Source organism: Saccostrea echinata, unplaced genomic scaffold, assembly GCF_033153115.1.
Source record: "Saccostrea echinata isolate AGI-Se365-2 ecotype Australia unplaced genomic scaffold, CSIRO_AGI_Sech_v1 ptg000025l, whole genome shotgun sequence".
NCBI lineage: Eukaryota > Metazoa > Mollusca > Bivalvia > Ostreida > Ostreidae > Saccostrea > Saccostrea echinata.
In genome coordinates, this window is record NW_026889774.1 from 951,254 (window position 1) to 976,700 (window position 25,447).

The window sequence follows — 25,447 nt, forward strand, 5'->3', positions numbered from 1 at the left end:
TTTTAATTAACAAATTAAAAAAAGAAATGACTTAAAACTCAACGATAATATTGACATGAAATATTCAATATAGGGAGATATATGGTGAATGGGGTACAAAAACATCCTTGATACCTAGCACTGATACTGAAAGCAACGGAACTAAGTGACAATTTTTATGCCCCCGGATCAAAAGATCCTGGGGGTATATTGTTTTTGTCATGTCTGTCTGTTTGTCCGTTTGTCTGTTGTCAGCTTTAACCTTGCCCATAACTTTTGATTGGTTGGTAGGGTTGGATACCGTTAAGGATGAAACGGTACGATACCATACCGGTATTATTGAAATGATACGGTATTTTTAACGATACGGTACTATGCATTGATGAATAAGAATGAGGGTTAATTTTATAACAAATGTGCTTTTACCATTCACTAACCTTTCAATGATATGATCTAAAATGAGCTTATAAACTTTGTTCCATGCTTTTAAGATATAAAAATAGATATTCCTAATATTCAAATTACAAACATATCATTGCAACCTTTTAATAATGATCAACAAAACAAATCAATCGAATTCCAAACAAATTAATTTGCACAAATCGGCTGACTGCTTCACCAGTTTGCCAGGACCCCGTTTGTTTGGTCGCACTAAATGACGAAACATAAGTTAATGGATAGATCACATTTTTTGCGACATTTTGCCTTTTTAATTTACATTTATTATCAGTTTTTATTTGTAAAATTAAAATAAGATTCATGTGATGTGAATGTATTTTGATTTTTTAAAAAAAAATATATACGTATTGATTTACCTCGAATATCGGCAGTCGAAAGTAAGTATCGTTCTAAGAATCCATTTCGTTACATGTAGTTAGCCTACCCTTTTCAGTGAGCGGAGAATTCAATTTAAGCAAGTAGTTTGGAATTTTTTTTTTTTTAAATCAAATTGAATGTATTAAAATGTTTTAAAGATTAAGAAATACCGTTATTAGTACCGGTATTAAATGAAACGGTATTTTACCGGTATATTTTTGAAGTAACTATTCGGTACGGTATTGGTACCGCGTACCGGTATCCAACCCTATTGGTTGGAGCTATGACTTTCATATTTCACATGTGTATTCCTTGCGACAAGGCCTTATTATAAAATCAAGTGTGAACTGAGGCACCCCCTGAAATCCAAGATGGTAACTGTCGTACCTTCCTTCTTTTTATACAGTAAATATGATATTTTAAAACTTGCTAATTTCAGCGATTTTGATTTTTATTTTAATGAGTGTATTCAGACACATCTAAAAAAAACATGTAATACACAAAATAGACCATCCTGAAACCAAGCCCCTATGGAGTAAATCTACTTCATGATAATTTCTGCCATGCACGTCCAAATCTCCATTTGATAGTAATATGAACTTCAACCAAAAACACATTTAGTTAGTCAAAGAAAAGTATTCCATAGGAAGTTATGTACATGTTCTTCATATTAGTTTCAGAAAGGAAGCCTTCTGTGGTACACATATTGGCATATATAACAAATTCTATAGATATGGATTGAAGTGTACAGAATCTGTACTACAGATTATATATTATCAGGTGTGCACCAAACTACATAGTACATACTGAGAGTCGAACACACTTTACGACTGCTTATGTATCTAAATCTGACACTTGAACTTTTTCAATAATTAGGTCAAATAAGGTAGCATGATTTGGCCGATGCCCGCATGATTTAAGATTTACTGTGATGTATCATGTCTTGAAACAAACCTGGATTCTTCATAACAGTCAGGATGATTATCCATTATTCTGGCATTCCAGAAATTTCACAAATAAGTTTCTACATAGTAATTAACCAAAACATGTCATCGAATAAATGAGGTTACTGGAGTAAAAAGGATCCTATCGCTGCAAATGTAAATAATCAGTGTAATAGATACAGCGCATGCGCATTTTTTGGACATGAAAAGTAGATTGTACGTATAAGAATTCGATATGAAGACATGTAAACAAATAAGAATTCCACCCTTTCTGATTAAAAAAAATATATTCAAATACAGTTTTCGTTTTGAGGAAAGATACCAGAAATATATTTTTTCACCATCAGTTCAAGTACGGAAAACATTTATAGGATCCAGAGAATTTCTATTTATAGCATTTGGGTTTTCCTACACACATGGCCAGGAAAAGCTGAACACAGGACTCAGGACTGGTGATTCAGGTGAATGAGGGATAGATTTCTAATGCACAATATTCAAAATTATAGTTATAGTATTATTTAAATTAATGAATATTATTCCGTTTGCAGTTTTAGCAGAGAATATTATCATTACGGTAACAGGGTACACTGTAGTTGTGCATGTGTAATCTCAGCTCTTCTGTATGCTGATGACCTTGCTTTAATATCTGACAACCAAATTGATTTGCAGAACAAACTAAATCTATTGAATATATACTGTAATAAGTGGTGTCTAGAAGTAAATTGCAACAAAACAAAAATAATCATTTTTAACAAAAGTGGCCGTCTAATTCAGGAACCCTTTTTTCTTGGAAATAGAGAAATTGAATGTGTCAAGAGGTATAAATATCTGGGAATAGTACTATATTCATCCGGCTCCTTTAAAGAAGCAAAAGAAACATTATTTAAAAAAGCTTTGAAAGCCTCCTTCAAACTCCACAAAGATATGAAATCATCAGAACCATCTATAAAAACTCAGCTACACCTTTTTGACCACTTAATCAAACCAATATCATTATACAGCTGTGAAATTTGGGGCATGTTATCTAAATGCAACATTGAAAAAAATAAAGACATTTACACTATATATAAAGATTGGGATGTAGAGAAATTGAATATCAAATTTTGTAAATTTATTCTTGGTGTTGGTAAAAAGAGTACAAATATTGCTATTCTGTCTGAACTTGGTAGATTACCCATGTTTTGTTCAATCATCATTAGTTTACTATCTTATTGGCATAGATTAGAAAATATGTCAGAATCATCTTTATTACATTGTGCATATAATGAGTGCAAAAATCTTAGTCAGTCTGACATCAATAACTGGTATGACACTGTTAAATTTTTATGTAACAAACTAGACCTTAATTTACTTGTATGTAAACAGTTAAATATGACCACATTTAAAGGACTACTGAAAAAACTTATCAAAAAGCATTTTTACCAATACTGGCTTAAAATACATGATGAGGGTCAAATACATGGAAAACTTGATACATATTTTTTGTTGAAGAATACCTTTGCCATTGAGAAATACTTGTCTTTAAAGTCTTTTGAACAGAGGAAAATACTGTGTAAATTCAGAATAAGTGCACATGAACTGAGAATTGAACGTGGTAGATATGAATATACAAAAGATATTAATGGGAAAAAGATCCCTCTAGAAAGAAGTCGACGGATATGTACTCTTTGTAATTCAAATTGTATTGAAGATGAAATCCATTTCCTTACAAATTGTTTTTTATATAATGAAGAAAGGAAAGTTTTGTTCAACTTTTTAAGCGACAATTATAAAAATTTCAACACTCTGTCCAACAATCAAAAATTTTTATGGATTATGACAAATGAAGATCACAATATATTATTTAAACTATGTGACTTTTTATCCAAATCTTTTATTAAGAGAAAAAACCTCATAAAAAAATAATAAAAGTAAAAATGTTAAAAAATACATAATTTTTCAATTCATGTGTACTTCAGTCTTTACTACTAATGTACTTTGCATTTTTTTTTTTTTTTTATATATTCTATCTTATAAACATTAAGTTTGAAAATGCATGTGCATTAATTGTCATTTTATGTTGATGCCCCCTACCACAATGTGTGTATATATGTATGTGTATATATATATATATATATATATATATATATATATATATATATATATATATATATATATATATATATATATATATATGTATATATATGTATGTGTATATATATGTATATATACATTGAAGAGTCATATGTCTATTATATGTACATGTTTATATAGGTGCATGTATGTCTAAATGATTTTTTTTCTTTTTCTTTCAACTATATTTTAGGCCTTTCTCTTGTAAGTTTGTTCTCTTTATGCTCATTTGGGCACTGAATTAGTAATAAAACATATCTTATCTTATCTTATCTTATCTGTAAGTTGAATGGGCAGTTTTTTTTGATCATGTTACTTAGTATAATTTATTTTAGGAGCTGAGGCAAAAGAATGAGTGGAAATATTGTATTCACAACAGCTGATTATGAAGACAGTGGTATGTTTTACTTGTAACTATTTTCTATAGCCCCATAGAATTTAATAATGATTTATCATAAAATATTATATATGTTTCACAGTTTGGGATGACATTTAAAATATACGTTACAGTGTTTACATAAGCACATAAGATTGCTGACTAATGTTTTAAAGTGAAAAATGTGTACATGTACCTAGAGTAGAAACATGAAAAAAAAATCCCATATGATAATGGAATAATTATCATATAGTCAACTTCAGAAGCCCTTATAATTAGTCTTAATATACAGTGTTCCCAGAAATTATTGAGATTTTTTTTTTAATAATACGTTTATCTAAAATAATGGATGAATAACATACAATATAATTTAATGTTGCTATTTTTATTTTATGACAATACCTCCTACTTTCTTATGATACATGCAGCTTTCATAGATATAACCTCCCATTTATTTTATATACTTCCTGTTGTCTGCTGATGTTCAAAATTACTGCTTTTGAAAATACAAAGTCTATTTAAGTAAAGAGTAAGCAAGGGACTGTTAAATCTGGTTATATTTCTGAAACACCGAATATTTCACTGCTTACTTTGTATTGTGTGATACAAAATATTTAAAAAAGGAGAGGAATTCAGTTAAGGAAAAGGGTTTATAGCCTAGTAAACTAACATTCACAGATCAAAGAAGAGTTGAATATTTGCTCATTAAGAACAGGGCGTGTTCCCCGAACAGCTACTCGCTAAAAACAACAAGTAATTATCACACTCAATTAAGGGGCCCTCTAAGGGGTACTGGTAGATTTACCTGTTTACCTGGATAACCAATATTTGATAAATCAAATAAAAATATGAAATTTCATTTTTTTTCCATTAAAAAAATATCCCCCCCGTTTAAATTTAAACGAAAAAATTTCAAAATATTATCAAAACATATTTTATACATTGCTGTGTATTATTGAACTTTTAATATTATTGTACCTTAAGTTTATAATTTTTTTTCAAACTGTTAAATACTACTGTTGGGAAATTTTTTGAACTTGAAGTGGGGGTCCTTTAGCATCAGAACATATTTGGAAAGTTACACCTCTTGTTGTAAGAAATTCTTCCTCGTTATCTATTTTTAAGAAGTCTATTTCTTATAATAAAACTATGCCACCCTCTTACTTCAGTTACGGAAATCAACGCTTAAATATATTACATACAAGGCTTCAACACAACTGTGTACTTAATAGCCATCTTTTTTGATGTAATATAATTTTGAGTCCCTTATGTTCCTGTGGAAGAGTGGAAGACACTCATCATTATTTCTTCTTGTGCAAAAAATATACAGAAGCCAGAAAAGAATTTTTCGATAAATTTCTGCGAATGGGAAAATTACATACTGTTGATACTCACACATTACTCTGGGGAGATGAAACGTTAAACGATGTTGAAAACGAATACTTATTTTCCATTGTACAAACATGCATTTATTAAAAAGTCAGGTCGTTTTGGTTGATGCAATAATTACTTCTTGCAAATCCTATACAGCTTGTGTATTGTATAATGTTCCTTTGATAATTATGCTTTTCTGTGTTTTGTCCATTTTAAGCTGAAACCCATATATGTAAATATGTTTGGTATACTCGTAATTCATATGTAGGGAGAGGGCGTATTAAGTTTTAAGAACTTTTGCCCAATCCCAGTTGTAAAGTTTATAGACAATAAAATATGTTCAGACCAATTATTTTGGAACTTTCAGCATCCGAATTATCCATTTGAACCAGTTTTAATATACATGTAATTTTTTTATAGTGTTTACTAAAAATGTATGATTTTTTAATGCTGAACATACACTTTTGTTTTTTATGTCTCACGTCTTAGAAAAAATATGGCAATTTATATATCTTTTGCGATTATTGATTAATTTAAACTATATTCAGTGAAAATAAATGCAGTTTTTCTGCTTAGAAACCCATAAATTGTGAGGGTAGAAATACCTTAACTGTATACCCTTAGATAGAAATAGAAATTATTTAATGGAAAAAAAAGAAAGAAATAAAATAAAATAGATAAATAAATAAATTTAAAAAAATTAAAAACTAAAAAAAAAAAAAAAAACATTTTACAGGATATATTGAACTAAAAATGACTTGACATATTGTTCCGTTTATATGCATTGAAATTCAGGTAATTTATTCATACAGGTAAGTTTACCTGTACCCCTTAATTGGGTGTGATAATTAGTTGTTGATTTTGGCGAGTAGGCGTTCGGGGAATAAGCCAAGAACAGCACTAAATGTAGAAAAATGGGGTTTCATTCTTAGCCCTACCAGCTTTCTCTCTGTCGATTTCCTTTCCATTTTTCAATATTTTGTCCCATGTGAATCAATAATAGACAGTGGAATACTCAGCGTTACAGAAATATCGCTAGTTTTGCAATTCTTTGATAATAAACATCTGCAATAGGCTTTCTTTTTTCAAAAGCACTCAATTTGAACATTAGCAATCGACCGTAAGTATACAAAGAAAATGGTGAGTTATCCATGAAAACTGCATAAGAAACAAGCATTCTGAGAGTATTGCATTAGCAATACTAGTCCCCTACCGGCAAGTGTAATCTGGTTCCGTTCCCCTTAAGAATTGAAAATGCCATAATTCCGTCAAAAATTAATGAAGCGGGACGAAATGCAAACTTGATCAATAACTAATCAAGGTAAAGCCACATACCAAAAATCAGCTCAATATTTACAAGCGTTTAGAAGAAAATTGCGGAAAACCCGTAAAAATTGAAAAGGCCGTAATTCCGTCAAAAATCAATGAAGCGGAACGAAATGCAAATTTGATCTGTAACTCGTCAAGATACACTCACATACCAAAAATCAGCTCAATATCTGCAAGCGTTTAGGAAAAAAGTGCAGAAAACCAAGTGGGACAGACTGATAGACAGACAGACAGACAGACCGGTAAGGGACTAATAAGAAAGTAGCAAGTATTGTCATTTTATAAAAAAACTGATTTCAAAGTAAAAAATATTTTAATTTCAAAATACTTCATGAAAATATTCTCAATAATTTCTGGGAACACTATACATGGGTATACTGTATTATAGTAAATATGTATGGTACCTTAGGCCTATAATATGCGTATTTTATGTATATAAGGTATCAACATACAAGGTATTTATTACATATATTAAGACTCATGACCTGTAGTCAACTTTATTTAATAAATATCATAATTAATAACACTAATTCCAAATTCAGATGATGAGGATTTTGATGATGTGGAGGAATATGAGGACAATATGGAAACATTTTCCTCAACTCCTTCAACAATAGCAACACCAGCAGGCACCTCAGCAACCCCAGCATACTGCACAGTTGTGCAACCTAATGTGACTCCCCAGTCAGACACTGCTTCAGGGTTCACAGGGCAAGGATTTTTATCCCAAACTTTTCAGACATTAAGCAATGTTGTGCAACATGGTGCCCAAATGCTTCAACCCCAGCAATTACCTACCGGACTGGACGATGATGTAATTTTGACAAATGAACCAAATACTCCCCAAACAAGACAGAGTGGGCAAGAGTTTGTTCCTCTTCATCGGCCACCAATAGTGCTTGAGACCACCAATTATCTGAGTGAGGAACAGTTAAATTGTAAGTTTATGCCATGGATGGTTATTTTATGATCATGAAATTAGTACAAATTTCATTAGGCCAAATAAAAAAAATATGTGTGGCTCCAGTTATCCGACCATCCCTATTTTATACCCCCGACCCTAAACTTTTTTTGGCAATTTTCATATTTTTTCCAGAATTTTCCCAGATTTCTATCAATGGCTCCGGTTTAAGTTTTAGTTTCAGCAATGACGGCCTCCTTGCAGAACATAGTGTAAGTGTTTAATAGTATTAAATCCAAAGCAAGCTAGCATGTAGGTGTCCCCTACCAATATTGACTAGTATATTATCACACCACATCTAAATGCCACTTGCAAAGGAGTGATAGGTATTATTTAGAAAAATTAAGAAAATCATTTTGTTTAAAAAAAAAAAAAAAAAAGACCCTACCTACCTACCCTAATTTTTTTGGAGGTGTAACTGGAACCACACATATTTTTTTTTTGTTTGGCCTTATTTAGAAAGCACTAAGTTCTGTTAAGTTTTTAAAATTTTTAATTTAGTACAAAATTTATTATGTCTTTGATGTAATTCTAATGATCAAGATATATCTAGAAGTTAAATGTATATTCTTGGTCATACGAAGTGATAAATTATTTTCAGGACACCATGGTCCCAAGAAGAAAAATTTTTGACTTAATAATTCTATGTATATATATTTATATACATGTATGTATTTATGTATGTATATATATTTAATATCTTAAATTATCAGCATTTTGTTGATGTTGTTATAAATTAGTGACAAAATTCACAATTTTATGACAAAAAAATATTCCTTTATGTTCAAAATTTATACTTTTTGTTTGCAGTATGGCATGATTTTTTCAATGTTACTCCAATAAACTCAGAAGATTTCTTCGTGGAGTACAGTGCATACTACTCAGCCAGAAGGACTTTATGGAATCGAGGTTGGGTCACCATCACAGGTTTCCCTGGTGATGGAAAGAGAGCCCTAGCTGAGCATCTTCTCATAAAGTTTGTCAAGAAACCTGAGAGACTCGTTCCAAGACCAGAATTGAGACATAGGAATGAGTGGGAAAGAATAGCATTAGATGAGGAAGACAGGGAACAATACACCGTTGTGACTGTCAACTCTTATGAAGAATGGCGACGCAAAGTGAATCCTAACAAAAAACAGTGCGTACTGATGGATAAGATTTTTGGTCCTGCCACATACACTGTTTCAAAGGTGGAAGAGTGGATAAATCATCTCGATGAAATTCTCGAAACTGCTGTCCAAAATAGACCTAATACTTTAGTTATCATCACTTTTCAAAAGCATCAACTGGAGAAAATTCACCCAAGAGTAACATTAAGTCCTCTTTTTCAAACACAACATGTAATTGATCTCACATTAGACAAGTACAAGCCTGGTAATTATGACAGGATGAAGATTCTAGAAGGTTGCTGTGGAGGAAAACATGGTTTATCTTACAGAGAACAGGATGAGATTGAGAAAGCTAATAACAACTCGTATGCCTATCATAGCCGTCTCTATGCAGGTGTTAAGAGTTTTCACATGGAAGGTCAGCAGTACTTCAAAAACCCTGAAAAATCGGTGGAAACTGTGCTTCAGAAGGTATATAGTTTTGATAAAATCATTTACTACACATTGGCATGTGTGGGGTTGTTGGATGGAAATATTGAACTTGACAAAGAGAGGTTTGAAGATTATACAGAATTTCAACAAAACATTTTTAGGCAACTTAGAATGGCTTTAAGTGTACCGGATGATGTGAGTTTGGAAAAGATGAGGTACGCTTGTACTCTTCTATCAGGTGTGTTTCTTGAACCAGTTCAGTTGCATCATTGGAAATTCTGCCATGAAAGAATGTTTTTCTTTGTTACTGATTCCGTATTTAGAAAAATTCCTCAAAAAATTCTGGAAATCTGTAGTTTAGATTTTTTGAATGAACGCATCAGAACATCAAGTTACTTCACAATAACTATGGAATCTAATTTAAGTGTTTGGAATAAAGACTATAGTGCACTGAGTCAAAGGCTTGTATATGAAATTTTAAGAGGCAATGTTAGACTTATAGCGTCACATCCAAGTCTATGTGATGTGCGATTTGGAGAAGCCTTTGTCAAATTTATGGGGGAAATGGGAAGTCTGCAACCTGTCCTCCAACAAAGGGGAGAATATAATCGTTCATTCTTCTTTTGGGTCTGCTACTATGGACAAGACCAAACCATCAAGCATTTAATAAAACATGATGATTTTAAAGACATCAAACAACAGGAGTGGTTCAAGGAAGAGCTCTATATATCTCTGTTTGCAGCCTGTTACGGGAATGGCATGAATTACGGAAGAATTGTGAAAATGCTGATAGAAGAAGGAGCTTCAATGACTGCCACTGACCCATTACCAGATGAAGACTTTCTTGTTCTATATGGACAGGAGATATTTGATTTGGTTAGGAAGCTCAAAGCCCCACTGCTTCATGTTGCAGCAGTGTATGGATCACATGATACCATGCAAAGTTTGATAGAGAATGGTGCAAACGTCAATGAGAAGACAGAAGATGGATTTACAGTTTACCACAGAGCTGCCAGAAATCCAGATGATGGAGCACTAAGAGCCCTTTTGAAGTCAAAACCAGATATAAATTCCATAAAGAGTGCTACTGGAAGCCTGCCAATTCACGAAGCCATAAGATGTGGGGGAGAAAGTGCAACACGTCAGCTCCACTGGAGCGGAAGTGACATCAAAGACAATTACAAAATGGATGATGGCAGGTCAATGCTAGCTGCAGCAACTGGTGTTGGGATAGAAGGAATTGTCAGGACCATTACGAATGCAATGACAAAGCCAAAGCCTGAGGGATGTCAAGATAACTGGCCAGCCTTACATACCGCATGTGCATTTGGAAATCTTGAACTGGTTAAGACTCTACTAGAAAGAGATATACCTGTCAATGCAAAAGGCCTTGGTGGCTGGACTGCTCTTCATTTTGCAGTACTTTTCAATCAGCAAAGAATCATAAGCATGTTGCTAGATAAAAATGCAGATGTCAATTGCCAAGCAGAAGACAAGAAAACCCCTCTGCATATTGCAGCAGAAAATGGATATTGGCATCTGGTCGATTTTCTGTTGGATAAAAAGGCCACTCCAGAAAATACCACAAAAGAGGGCGACTTTGCAATAACATCAGCAGCTCTAAATGGCCACATAGAAATAGTCAAAAATTTGATCGAAGAAGGGATAGAACTCGAATTCCCAAAAGAGCGGAAGGAAGATCCATATGAAAGAGAGCGAATGTACCGAGTGATGATGATGCATGCACGGGAGCGCGAGCGGGAACGGGAAAGGATGAAAATGCGAAATAGGAAAGATTTCAAAGATACGAAGAAATAATTGTTTATGCTAAAGAAATCGGGTTAAATTTTTGAAAGAGCAATGCTGCAGAGTTGATATGATGAAGAGCAAGGATGCAAGGTGGAAAGTTATGGGGTAAAATCATTGTCTAAATGTTCAGACTTTGATTTGTGGGATAGTTGTCGACCGAATTTTGACGTTCGTGAAGCAGTGCTAGCCTCCTTATGGATGACCAGTGCCTTCAGTATTGTATGGTACTGAACTGTTTGTTATCTTGTCTAAAAAAGCAGCAAAACATTTCGCTCATTATTCTTAAAAAAAATTATATAGCTCTTTAACTTCAGTTATGTGAATTCATTTTAGTGCAAATTTGTTCAATCGCTGTTTCTTATTATTGTTATCTTTAAATTGGTATCCCTACAGCTATATCTATATGTGACGGGGGTCCTCCCTGTCACTGGCACTGATTAATAATTACGATTGTTTTTATTTACATAGTTTATTTACATATTTACAACACACGCAATATATTTATAGTAATACACAAAGTTCACAATTATAAGATACATCCACTCTCATTGACTTCCAAACTCATTCTCCACTATTGTTATCACATGTTCTCAGGGCATGGCCATACCAAATCTCTTACTCCCCAGTTTCTCACACAAATCAACCTAATGCTCACTTTCATCTCTCAGAACTCTATCAAACATAATAAACAAACGACAACAGAACTGACACACCAACAAATTATAAATTCATGCTTGCTCAACTCTCTTTCTCTCTAACTAGCTAAGATGACACCCATGGGAAACAGGGCTACAACGCCTGTGTCGTGCACCTGCAACCTTATCAGACCTTCTAACTCTCTCATTTATTTACATTTAATTAACTTGGGGGATAGCTCTGTGACATATATAACACATGGGGTAGTAAATGATCTTAAAATATATTTTTTCCATAAACCGGCATTGCATTTCTAAAAAAATAAATGCATTTTCCCCGTAAAAATTTTAATTCTCAAAAAGAAAAAAATCTTAATTATTGAAGTATGACCTATGTCTTTATACCAAGCAATATACTAAGCAGTGAATACGTTGATTTTGCAAAGGAATATATATTTTTATGAGAAAACTAGAATTATAAAATCAAATCTATGACTATAAAGTATGTGTTTAATTATTTTGCTTATTTTTTGGTTTGCATGGTTTTTGTTGTTTGTTTTTTTTTTTTTTTGGGGGGGGGGGGGGGGGATTGGAGTGTGTGTAGGTGGGTATTTAAATGAAACGAATGTAAGTGAAATTTAAAGGAAACTGGACGCTACACAGAGAAAAAAAAACTTGGAATGGCCTTAGAGATGTACATGTAACACCTACATGTATGGTCTGGTGCTCATTGCTTGGAGATGGAAGTAAGTTTATATAAATTTTAGACTTTAGCAGGATACAATGTATTACAAAAACAAACAAATTTTCAAACGCATTTAAGGCTCATTTAGTCCCTCTGTTCAATTGAATAAAATGTTGATTTAGCGCTTTTGATTATCCAGAAGATATGTATATACATGTAATAGGTAAAATGCAAACTGCGGGGTAATATTGAACTAAAAAAAAGACACTGGATGTGACACATATATACACTAGACGTTTATCCCATATAAGAGTTGTCTCTCATGTCAATATTTTTATATCTCGACATTACTTTTTTACTGCATAAAAAGGTCGAAAAGCATGTTTTGTCTGACTTTTCCCTGTATAATATCCATGTACCACCAATTTTTACAACAAATTCAAACTTCCTTTTTAAATTTTTATTTATTTAATATAAAGCATGTTTGGATGCCGTTGTTTAACTGTTTTCAACATTTTTACACTTCCTGTAATTGTCATTCAATAGTTTGAACAAATGAATGAATAATTTCCGGAATTTATAGTTGTGTACCAAATACCGGTATTTAAGTCTCCGTATCACGATACGTATCGCGGAATAAAAAATCGCGATATACCGATAAAATTGCGCATCCCAATAAGTGACCACATTTACATTGGACAGCAATCATTCAACTGCGCCACGAAGTTATTGATATCGCATGGATAAAGGGGGAGTTTCGATAAGGCCGTTTTTCGGCCCCTCACGAAATTTTATGAAATTTTGAGATTTTGTAGAAAAACTTCTAAACTTCCTAAAAATATGAAAATAATTTATGTTACGCATTTTCCGGTCACGTGATAGTTGAACTTGAAATTTAAGTATACCCCCATTTCGTATATTTTGGGAGTAAACATTTTCGTAGGGGGAAAGTGGATTTTTTAACCGTCAAAATCGTAAATGAAATAGGATAAATATGAATAAAGACATAAATTAACCAATCTCAACATTTTTTTTTACGGAAAATGGTGTTTATCTTATGCGAATGTTTTTTTAAGGTGCGATATTTTTTCTGGTGTATCAAATGTTGCTTTTCTTTAAAAGAGGATGGATTTAACTTATGAAACGTAAAATACATAGAAAGATTTAACATCATAATTAATCGACAATTTATACATAAACTTTATAATCAATATTTAACATTTTCCCATACGAAAAATGCAAATGAAAAGATATGTAGACATGAGATAGGTGAATGTAAAAACGTCATATACAGGTATATGCACTACATTTTCATCAATAAGGTTATACAACTACGTAATATCATAAAATTGAAATTAAATAACATGTTTTGAAATAAAAAGATTAAAAAATAAATGCAATTTTATATACATACATGAATAAAAAGTTTACTTAAAAGCATCATATTGCTAGGTAAGCCAGTACATTGTAGGTGCAAGGTAAGAAAAATATTTTATCTGGCGGCCGCCACATAACTATTCGGCGGCCGCTAGAAAAATATATTTGGCGGCGGCCAAATAGTTTTCCCGCGTCCACCACATAAATGACTGGCGGCGACCAGAAACTTATCTGTTGGCCGCAACATAAATAACTAGAATCCGACAAATAAGTTCCTTGCGGTGTAGACATGTAATCTAATAAAACATAAATCTAAAGTTATGAGGTGAAGACCTTATGAAGTGAATTTTTGTATGAAGTGTAGATTTTATCTTTGCTAATAAGGCATGAAACTCCAAGATTTGACTTAAAAAAAAGTTGTAGATGTCGTTAAGATGGCTGGGGGGGTTGTGGCCATTTTCAGACTATATTGATCTCCTTCAGAAGAAGAGCTCCATATAAAGATATACAAAAATGATCAAATTTTAAAACAAAAATGTATGAAATTTTTCTTTGCCAAATAATAGTTGACAGCTTAAGATATCATATCTAAAAAAATAAGTTATATCTGATGGTTAATTTGTTGACCCCCCCCCCCCAGCCTCCTTAAAGGCAGAGATTTTAAGCACCGCCTTCAAAAATACCTGGTCTGTGTACCTCTGTCAATCAAGTGCTTTGAGGTATATCATTGGGTGCTACAACTTGATTGGCAAAAACACTACAATTTATCTGGCGGCCGCCAGATATTTCAATGGCAGAAACTTATCTGGCGACCGACAGATAACATTTTTTTTTACCTTGCACCTACTGGTTTCTGTATATTGCAATGTATTTGATGATATGAATGATATTGATTACAGTCAAAAATATTTTATCATGATACGTAATATGAAGGAAAAATCTATAATGCATTAAATTTTCCTTCTCATTATGAAACTTATAAGTATTTGCCCACATAGATGTGCATTATGTTTTCAGCATAACTGAGAGAATCCCAGCCAGGACTTATTTCCTCTCGCTTCTCAAATCTCCATAGATACTTAAGTTTCTACACCATTTCTAGTCACTTCTGATTTAGAGAGGTCTAGAATTCATTATATATGATTTGCTAGAACAGAGCGCAGTTCGAAATACATGTGAAAACGCCAAAGATATGTGTTTAATCCGTAATCAAGCAGACATATGCCCCTAGACATCCAGACTTAAAACAAGCCACGTTTCCTATATCAACCACACATAAATATATGGGCGCCTCTCTAGCATGTCGGAGCGTGGATTTCTATTTACAAGAAAGTCAAAAATATAACTATGCGTGATAAATAACGTTAAGGAATGGACTTGCTCTAAAACTTATTTTTTGTTCAGTCAGTAGGGAAATGTAAGAAAGATGCAGCATCTGAACCATGTCTGGTAATGTGCAATCCTAGATGCATCATTAATGCAAGTTTGGTCACGATGGGGCTTATAGTTATATAAGAATGAGACCCGCTTCAAAATCTTTAACCTGCTCACTTATTAATGAAATGTAGGTCATATCCAGCATCTGAAGCAATATAGTAGTGTGCATCATAAAGCAAGTCTGGTCAACAAGTGCTTTCAGCTGCTCTGCTCCAAAAACTTAAACCTGCTTTTAAAACATTTACTTGGACATTCTTTGGCTAAAAATCCAGCATCTGAAACCTGATGGTGACAAGGAAACACGCTGGATCAGGTGACTCTGATTAATATAGGGCATAGATATACTTGGAAAAAAAATCTGCTTCAAAAACTTTTACCTGGAACATCGATGCCGACGGTATATATTACGAAAGCTCCCCCAACTTCAAGGAGGTGAGCTAAAAATGTGACGTTAACGTTATACGTTGGCGACAAAAAAACTGCCGAAATGAAGATAGGATACGATAATGTTTTCTACTGTTAATATAATCGAGAATCTTCTTTGATTTAAAAAAAAAATGCTACTTTTGGCCTAGTATTTAAACACAGAGTCAGATCAAGAAACCAGGAGCTTCTAATTTTAGATATGCAAATTTTATGCAATTTTCATTTTTTGGATATGAAGTGCACACGCGACACTCATCATATTTCAAGAAATTAGTGTGCAGAGTATATCTAATTACTGAAAAAAATTAGGTGAGTGTCCCTCATGCACTTCATATTCTAAACATCGATTTTTAAATGCCACCCTCTTATATTTTCCCATAAGCCTAATGTTAACGGATCTGAGGGTACATCTAAGTATGTATCAGCTACGTTGTGAATTCATCTCATATTAGCCTTTGAAATGTAGATAACAAAAGTTAATATATTTTTCTTGAATTCTAAACTTGTTTTGAAAAAATAAATCGAAATTTATTTTTATGAAAAGAAGTGGGCCGCTGATCGACCTTATCGAAACTCCCCCTTTAAGACACATTGCTATATCTTAAGATAATATGAGCACTGACACTTGGAGGCTGGAACCCCCCCCCCCTTCCATTTTTTTCTTTTTTAAATCTTGGATCGACATCCCTTTGTCTCAATAAGCTGTTTTTAAATATATCGTTTTCGACTGATACATACAAAGGCTTTTTTTACGTATCAGCCGAAAATGATATATTTAAAAACAGCTTATAGAGACAAAATGGTTACATTATCGATAACATATAGTGCATATTAGAATACAAAGATAGGAAAAAGGTGACTTGATCCAAGATTTAAAAAGAAACAAAAGGGGGGGGGGTTTCCATACCCCAAGTGCCTGTGGGCCCTTCTTTTAGTAAGCATTTCGCAGGGATAACCTCCATATTCTGCATATGGTCTCTTTTTTTTTGATAAAAGTTGCCTTTGTGACGGTACATTATGGAGTTTGTACATGTTGTCGTCTGTGACAATATCCACGTCGGTTGTAAAATTATACAGTCATGTATACATGCCGCCAGTTACATTGTATGTGTCTACCATCACTCACATATTATCGCCCCACCGTTAGGGCTTCCAATAATTATGGATGATGACGATGATATTAAAAATCGTATCTACATGCAGTTTTCATTAGATGGCATGTTCACTAAAAGACAAATCAATGCTTTTCATTATGTACAAATGTCATTTAAAACTCCCTCGAAGCAGCTGCAATGAAATTCTGTATTCCATATACAATGGGTGAATGGTGCAAATAGATGATGACATAAATTCATTAAAAAAAACTCTCTCTCGCCACGATCCAGTAAACTATTCTTCAAAGCAATATAAATGGCTATGAAATGTGCAAACATTAATGGTCGTAATACTCCGAAGACAGTATGCATGCATATGCCGATGGAAAGGTACATTTTGTCACCGGGGACTGTGGCTGGTGTCAATATTAACCAATGGACGACTATATACGCAGTGGGGGTCGATATGTATTGTCGCCGGTGACAATATGTACAGGGCGACATGAAGGCTATATGCCGTCACATGCGTTTTACAATATAGTAGTTTTTGAAATTAATTTGAAAATAAAGTGATATTTTTAAAAAAATTTTTTTTCAATATATATCTAAATTTCTTTTTACTATTCTGTTATATCCAAAAAGGTACCTTTGGTTTATAAGTCCTTAAATATACACGTATGTCTTTCAAATTCAGAATTTTTTCAATAACTTGTGGATCCACTGCTGGATATGACCTTGATTCATTCATAACAGTAGAACATTCTCTTTTTTTCGGTTATGATAAAACCAGAAATAGGGATTAGAGAACACTAATTCTTTTCAGATTCTATGAAACCAAGGCATGTCAAATCATATTACCAAACTTAAATTGGAATGCATGCTGATCTATATGTGTGTACGTGCCAAAGATCTAGTGGCGTTACCGTTCAATTATAAAGAACTTAAAATTTTAACTTCATTGCTTAGTATCTGATTAATTGTATTGGTTGTCATTGAATATGATACATGAAATATAAAACAATCAAATAAACAAATCTTGGACTATAAAAAATTAAATTCCATCCCTTTCTTACAGACTGTAAATCTGTCATTAAGGTCTTGCTCTTTGAGCTAGAAACTTTCATGTATATTCGAACACGACGAAAAGTTGATACAAGTTTCAGGGCATACACGCATTACTAAAAAGGTTATATTGGATGATAAAAAAACGTATATTCCTTGTTCTTTTGGAAAACCATATAATTATTATAACTGTAAAATTCCGAATTTACCTTTCGGATTCTTTCACTAACTTTTTTTACTCGACAAACACAAACAGGTGTATAAATACAAATGTATAGATTAAATCTTAATTTAAAGACATTTTAGGATATCGATCGATGTAGAATTGAATTTATTACTTTGCGAGAAAAATCAGAATGGCAAGTATTAAAATACAAGCTTCTGTAATCAAAATCACTTTCATTGTCGTTGAATGCAATAATTATTCATTGATTAAAATACCTTTATCGACAAACAAAATGTTCACAATGCCAATATTGCTCGCCACAGACAATCAACCCCAGGATAGATTCGTTTAAATGCATGGGTTCTAAAATGTCAATGTGATATGCGCAAGCACGGAACGTTGCCTTCTTTAAAACTTCACGAAAATGACACAATCTTCCAAAATTTCTTTTCCTCGGATATTTAAATTTACCTACATGTATTGTTTTATCAAGAGAATGGAATATCCATGACTACAGAGTTATAAGTTTGAATTTTTAATGTATTTTGTTTTCATTTTGCGACATGCCAGAGTTTTCCTTGCTTGTACATGTAGTTTTTCACCTGGGAAATTTTCTAATAATTGCAGGTAAGTCACAAACAATACAAATTTATTCTTATTATCTTTTTTTTTAAATATATATATAAATTTGAAAAAAAATTGATAGTACTTAATAGTTTTCATTTTTTCCCCAAAACTTGTCGATCTTTAAATAACAATTCTCTACGAAAAAAAAAAAATTCTTCAAACTGTTTCCAAATTGTTCGTCTTGAATACATATCAATAATTTTATTGAAAATGTGTCACATACATTTTGTTTACGAAGAAATTAGGACCAGGTTTATTGAAAATGCGAAGGAATGTTATTTAATTCAAATATTTAATATATTTTGAGTGTACAGTATGCCTCATTGAAAACAGAAATTGAATTTCCGTGTAGGAATATTTCTAAAGATTACAAAAAAGCGTCAATGGATCATTATATACGTTATGCGTCATTAGGCATAACTTCAAAAACTATTTTGTTTCGTTAGTATGTCTGTAGTATGACCGAGTAAGCTTTAATTTATGACGTAAGAAATGTGCCAAGGATTTTTCAAATTTTGATATCAACAATGTTTAACATCCCTCCTTCCCACGTGGGACGAGAAACATCAAGATTTAAAAGTATTTCACTCACTTTAGAAGCATGTCTGTGTGTCTCTTTAACAACTTAGAACTCAAAATAATTTGCATTGATTAACCCCATTTGCAGAAACTATCAATATTATTTTCAATCTCTGATGGTAAGTTATATTTGAGAGAGAATTTCGAGTGCTTTTATTCTTATATATAATATAAATATACCAACAAAAGGACAACAGTTCAGCTATACAACTGCAGATATTGTCATCATACCAGTTATGTTAGGACCTCTGAAACAATAAAGTTGTATACAAACTAGTGTTGTCAAATCGGACGATTTTAGTAACCGGTTATATATACTCGCTCACTTTTCCGATCGAGTAACCGGTTACTCGGATGGTTTTTCTTTAGACCTCAAAACATCCTTTTTCGAGGTATACATACTCAATGGTAACAAGTACATTTTGTATATGTAACGTCATTACCATTTCTATATAAATCTTATCATTTGTATACCTGTATATATAAAACAAAAATGCACTGTTTATGAACTAAATTCTTAATTACAAACTCAGTATTAAATAGGCCTATCTTCTAAATAATTTTTTCTGGAACATTCCAAAATAGTGTGCTGTTTTGCGAGATGTCCTTTATAATATATCGCTTGTTTCAGAGTTAAATTTCAATCTTAGGTGGTTCAGCATATTTGTTGTCCTTCCACCCGTATATATTCAGTCATTTTTTAAAATTATTTTGATGCATATGGCTGCTTTAATCTTTTACTGCGGACTAGCGCAGATTTATGTAAAGTAATTATAATTAACTCAAGCCTTTAAAACTTGTATAATACCCCTTTGCAATGAAAGCCACCAATTAGATAAATAAAACTGTGAAATACTTATCAAAACAAATTGATCGTTTTTGTAAAACGCTAGGTCGAGTCTATCGTAAATAAGGAAACTTAAAAACAATATTTCATTTTTTCCTGCTGATTTAAACATGTTAAAATGTAAAATTTTAAATATCCGAGTAACCGAGTAGCAGTTTTACTAACAGATACTTGCATCGTTCGACGGTTAACCGGGTATTCGTTGACAACACTAAATTACAAACCTTGCATGTTTAGCCTTACCTAGAATTAAAATCATTGCAAATCTAGGTAAAGCATCTGTAAATGTGTCCAATAAATTGAAGATGGTTGAGAGCGATGTCCATTACCAACCAGTATAATTTGTATATATAAGCTTCATTACGAGACATTTTCATTTTTTTCCAGAAAGTTTATGTACACTACCAGATGAACTAGAAGGGGTATGGTACAGTGCCCAGAAAGGACCACTGACGATCAACTCAACACACATACAAGGATATCCTATATACATGTCTGTCAGCGTCAGGTCTCTCGATTTTGAATGTATTGAACAGAGTGATAGAAAATATATGTTCAAGTAAGTACATACATTAACTTAAAATCGATATTTTTAAAAGGGAAACAACAAACTTTTGAAAAATTGAATTTCTAGCTGCTATTAATGAGAGAGAGAGAGAGAGAGAGAGAGAGAGAGAGAGAGAGAGAGAGTCTGCTGAAATCGTGCACATTCTAATAAATATACATTCCTTTATGTCATACATTTAGATTTCTTTCATTATTTTTTAAAGCGATGTTGTACTTATAAAATTAATATCTGATCCTAATTCAGTACACCTGTACTTAAACATCACTATTGAAACATAATTATTTAAACATTGATCCTCGCCAATTGAATTAAATTATTATTTTTGTACGTAGATCTACCGAGACTGTCATTATATTTGGTGGACCTGTTCACGGCTTCATTTGCTTAGAATTTTGGAGAATATCTGCTACCAAGTACTACTACTTTCACAAGACAGGTGGGGCCTTTTAATGAATTTGGATTTAATTGTAATTCTGGTAGAATTTATAATAAATTATACATGTATTTGAATGTGTCCAAGTAGCTACTTTTTAGCTCACCTGAGCTGAAAGCTCAAGTGAGCTTCTCTGATCACCCGTTGCCCGGCGTCGGCCCGTCTGTCTGTTTGCTTTTCATATGACTTCTCAATAACCACTGCAAGGGCCAAATTTAACGAAAGTTGGCACAAAGTATCCTTCAAGTTGGGTAAAGGGAATTCCAAATTGTTCAAATGAAGGGCTTAGCCCGCTTCCAAGGGGAGATAATTAAGAAAAGACATAAATAGGATGGAATAAAAAAAATCTCCTCAAGAACCACTTGGTCAGAAAAGGAGAAACTTAATTATGTGGAAGCTTCTTGAGGAAGGGAACATTTTAAAATAACCCCTGGGTTAAGGGCTCTCGTAAAGTTACGACAAATTTTACACGTAAGAATCTCGTAAGAATTTTTGTGAAAAGGAAGAAAAGCATATGATTTCTCTTACGATAGAAATTAATCTTAAGATTTTTTGTGAAAGGGTCTACTGGTATTTTGATGGTTTTTGCTGTTGCTGTTTTGTTGTTCTATTCTGTAATTTCTCAAATGAGCGTAATTAGACCTTTGACCTCTTGTTTTATTCTAGACATGAGTGTTAATTTTAGAAATTAATACGTGTATTTCGATGTGATTTTTTGCAGCCATTAGTGGAACCAATAATGATCACAATATAGGAAAATTTAATGGAATAACTGCAACGTTGGAAGAGACTTGCAGCGAGTCATATAGCAGCACGTCTTTCGTTACTTTAGTAAAAGATGGTATTTACTTTCGAGGTTCTTCATACCCTTTTCACTCAAATAAATGATTGATATTATTTTTCAAAAGACTGTGAATTATAATTGATATGAAAAAGATTTCAGCATGTATTACGGTGCAAAATTTGATTGGACAATTTTTAAGGGCTATAATCATTTTTGTCATAAATCCCACTGAGAGTTATCTCTCCCATCAGAAGGACAATGAACATTAAGATATAAATTTATTTTTAATTTGTTTTTTTAAAATTAATTGTCGTCCATTTCGTATATGAAACAGATAGGAGATTTTGAATGAAGTTAAACAGACCGAAAATGGATGAAATACATGTGAACAATTTCAGAACAAATGGCAGAGAGTAGAATATTTATATGGACTTTTGAGTTTTATATTGACCAGAAAAGTATCAATATGGAACAGGCTTTACAAGTATACAGACGAAAGTAGTTCCTTTCTAAAGAATCTTTTGCATTTAATTTAGATTACAGTAATTATCGCTGCAAGCTAATGATAAATATAAATGCAAACTGGTCACGATTAAACTCTGATAAAGTATATTATGTTTTGGCATAGATAATTAAAAAACAAACATCTTGATTTTACCATTAAAACTGCCTGATTATCAAATGAAAAAAAATTGAACTTGTAACAATGTAGTTTGCAGAATCTATAAAACGTAAACAGTCGCAGGAGCATTTTTTGATCATCCTTTTGAAACACACAAGTCTTAAATATACATGTATAATAAAGATTCACCCGAAGTGTTTGAAAAAAACAACCATACATACATTTTCCAAAGAGAACACTTTAATTGGAAAGACATAATTTTGCACATATCATAAGGTTCCATAGAGAATGGATCATCGGAAGCTACCTGTGCTACAGACCTTCTGGATAAGTTCTCATTGGTCACTATTAGCGAATACAACGACGCTTCCAGTTGTGTGAACAATACAATGGACGGATGCTCTGATAAAACCAAATTGTCCTTCACTTACCATTCTTCTTGTACGGCTAACCATAAATTCTCTGGTGCGTATTACATTACAGGTACTTTCTCTTCATTGTCAAAATTCCACTGTATATTTCATGGATTTCTTATGCAGTATATGTTTCTTATAGCAGGGGGATTTTGGACGTGTTTAAGAAGCATAACCAGCAATAGATATACCTATGTGTCACTCTGGAACAATGACACTACTGTGACATCTACGTACACCTACTCCTATAACTTTGACAGTGGACGCACATACAAATTTGCTTGCCTTGTGAGTTTTATACATAAAACTTAGTTACTAGTATTTGCATTTTTTCATCCTTATGTTGTGTTAGTGTGTATTCCCGGTATTCTATTAGCTTGAGCTAGTGGGTTAACCCTTTAGCTCAATCAGTAGATCTGAACTGGCTTGACAGAGGTTCCGGGTTCAAATCTCTTTGGAGACACAAAACTGTTTCTGTTACACTTGGCGCCCATGTTGGACTTTATTCTCTGCCGGGTGAAATTGATTGGCCCTAGGATTCTTCAGGCGTTGGCACTAAAAAAACCGAGTAGAGGTCATCTCATTTTCTGGAAGGAGACAATGTGTAAGATACACGGCATCCTTTAGCTTGGGCTAGTGATTTAACCATTTTAGCCCAATCAATAGGGCACTGAACTGGCATGTCAGAGGTCCCGGTTCAAATCCATTTGGAGGCAAAAATCCGTCTCTGTTACGATGTGTATGACTACTAAATATGGTGTTTAAAACCATGAACTATAATAGAGAACAAGTATATTGATAATCCTACCTATTCGAAAATGATCTGTTTGCAGGTTGTAAAAGGAACATCTGCGACATTATTTCCAAAAATTTGTTCCGATTCTACCCAAACACCTACTTCTGTTGGAACCCATGGACTGAAGCTCACGTTTTCTGGTCCCGATTCGACCTGTCGTAAGTGATTTTATTAGTTCTATAGTATGAAATATGAAGATAACGAACACTACGCAAGCTCAAAAGTCTATTAAAACAAAGCAAATTTGGAGCAGTTTGTTGTTAGGTTACAATTAACGTCTTTTTCTTGTAAAATATCCAGATACGAAACAGATTTTTATGACTCTGTGTTATTTTTTATTTCGAGTTCAAGGGGATATATCGAATAAACATAGGAATGATAATGAATATTGTTAATAGATAAAACGTCGTCGATATATCTAAATGTTGAATTGATTTCATATAGAAGTTTTCTAATAAATTCTGCTTCATATGAATCCGAAAATAGGTCTGCTAATACGGGGCGCCATTGGTACTCATGGAAATTCCGACCGATTGTTGGAAGACTTGATCTCCAAAAACTATATAGATATTGTTAATCAGAAACTCAAGCATCTTTTAATATCAACTTTGGACTAACTGTATGAATTGTCAACAAACTATATCATAATTTCTAAGCATCCCTATTTGAGAACCAATTAACTTTTCCTAAAAGATTGACAATAGCAAGTGTCATTCCAGTTTGAAAGACTAAATTGTAAAGAAAGGGGGTTTTCTTTTTTTTTTTTAATTAGCTTTAATCATGAAACAGAAGTGAAGTTATAAATATTGATTTGAAAAGGAAATAATTGGTAAATTCCCTGTGTTGAAATATATATACACACCAGTATATACCCTCCTATACTGTAACACCCCCCCCCCCAAAAAAAACCCCCCCAGCTTTTGCAATACATTCTCTTCATTGTACATACTATAATTGATTCTTAGTTTTTTCGGTTGCAGATACCAAGGCGGAGGACGAATCTGATATTGTGTACTACGTCATTATTATACTGGGTTCCTTATTTATCATATCTTTAATCATTTTATTAATAATATTACGCAAGAAAGGAAGAAAGTGTAAACGAACGATAACTAAGTCAAATGTCATTGGATCACATGACATTACCATGTCTAAACCGCCAGAGAAAATAAAACCATTGTATTTAAATGAACCCCCTCTTCGGCGAGAAAAGACTGATGTTATAAGTATTTTGGAATTCAACACGAATGAACCTCCTCCGCGAGAAAAGACCGATGTTGAACCTCCTACGCGAGAAAAGACCGATGTTACAAGTATCGTGGAATTCAACACGGATGAGGGTTCTGATGCTTTGTAACTGTGTTCTGGCTCTCGTCATTGCAATGGATTGCCTGTGCTTCCATGCTTGAAGAACAGACATAAGACTAAATTAAAAAAAAAAAGTGCGTTACCTAGTTGTGCCAAGAGCAGTGCTTGCTTGCCTTGATTTTGTTCATTAATGTGGTTTTGCATGCCGACATGATTGTATTATGAAATATGTTTTATATACAATATGCAGTAGAGTGTGATTACCGTATTTCACACAGGAGTGTGGCTCACAGGTTGAGCTTTAGTTAAACGATCTTGAATACATCCACATTCAATTTTTTCCATAA

The 25,447-nt window shown here is 33.0% G+C and overlaps 2 protein-coding genes across 2 annotated transcripts; both read left to right on the forward strand.

The window, feature by feature from the left end:
• Positions 1–4,175: 4,175 nt before the first annotated feature.
• LOC133191852 (uncharacterized) lies at positions 4,176–11,425 on the forward strand. The gene is made up of 3 exons (XM_061327584.1): positions 4,176–4,248; positions 7,473–7,868; positions 8,702–11,425. The coding sequence occupies exons 1-3, from the start codon at positions 4,203–4,205 to the stop codon at positions 11,248–11,250; spliced, it is 2,991 nt and encodes a 996-aa protein (XP_061183568.1). The 5' UTR covers positions 4,176–4,202; the 3' UTR covers positions 11,251–11,425.
• Positions 11,426–18,306: 6,881 nt separating this feature from the next.
• Positions 18,307–25,155, forward strand: LOC133192469 (uncharacterized). The gene is made up of 8 exons (XM_061328471.1): positions 18,307–18,750; positions 20,564–20,735; positions 21,077–21,180; positions 21,899–22,018; positions 22,860–23,048; positions 23,139–23,284; positions 23,830–23,950; positions 24,773–25,155. The coding sequence occupies exons 1-8, from the start codon at positions 18,687–18,689 to the stop codon at positions 25,147–25,149; spliced, it is 1,293 nt and encodes a 430-aa protein (XP_061184455.1). The 5' UTR covers positions 18,307–18,686; the 3' UTR covers positions 25,150–25,155.
• The last annotated feature ends 292 nt before the right edge of the window (positions 25,156–25,447 follow it).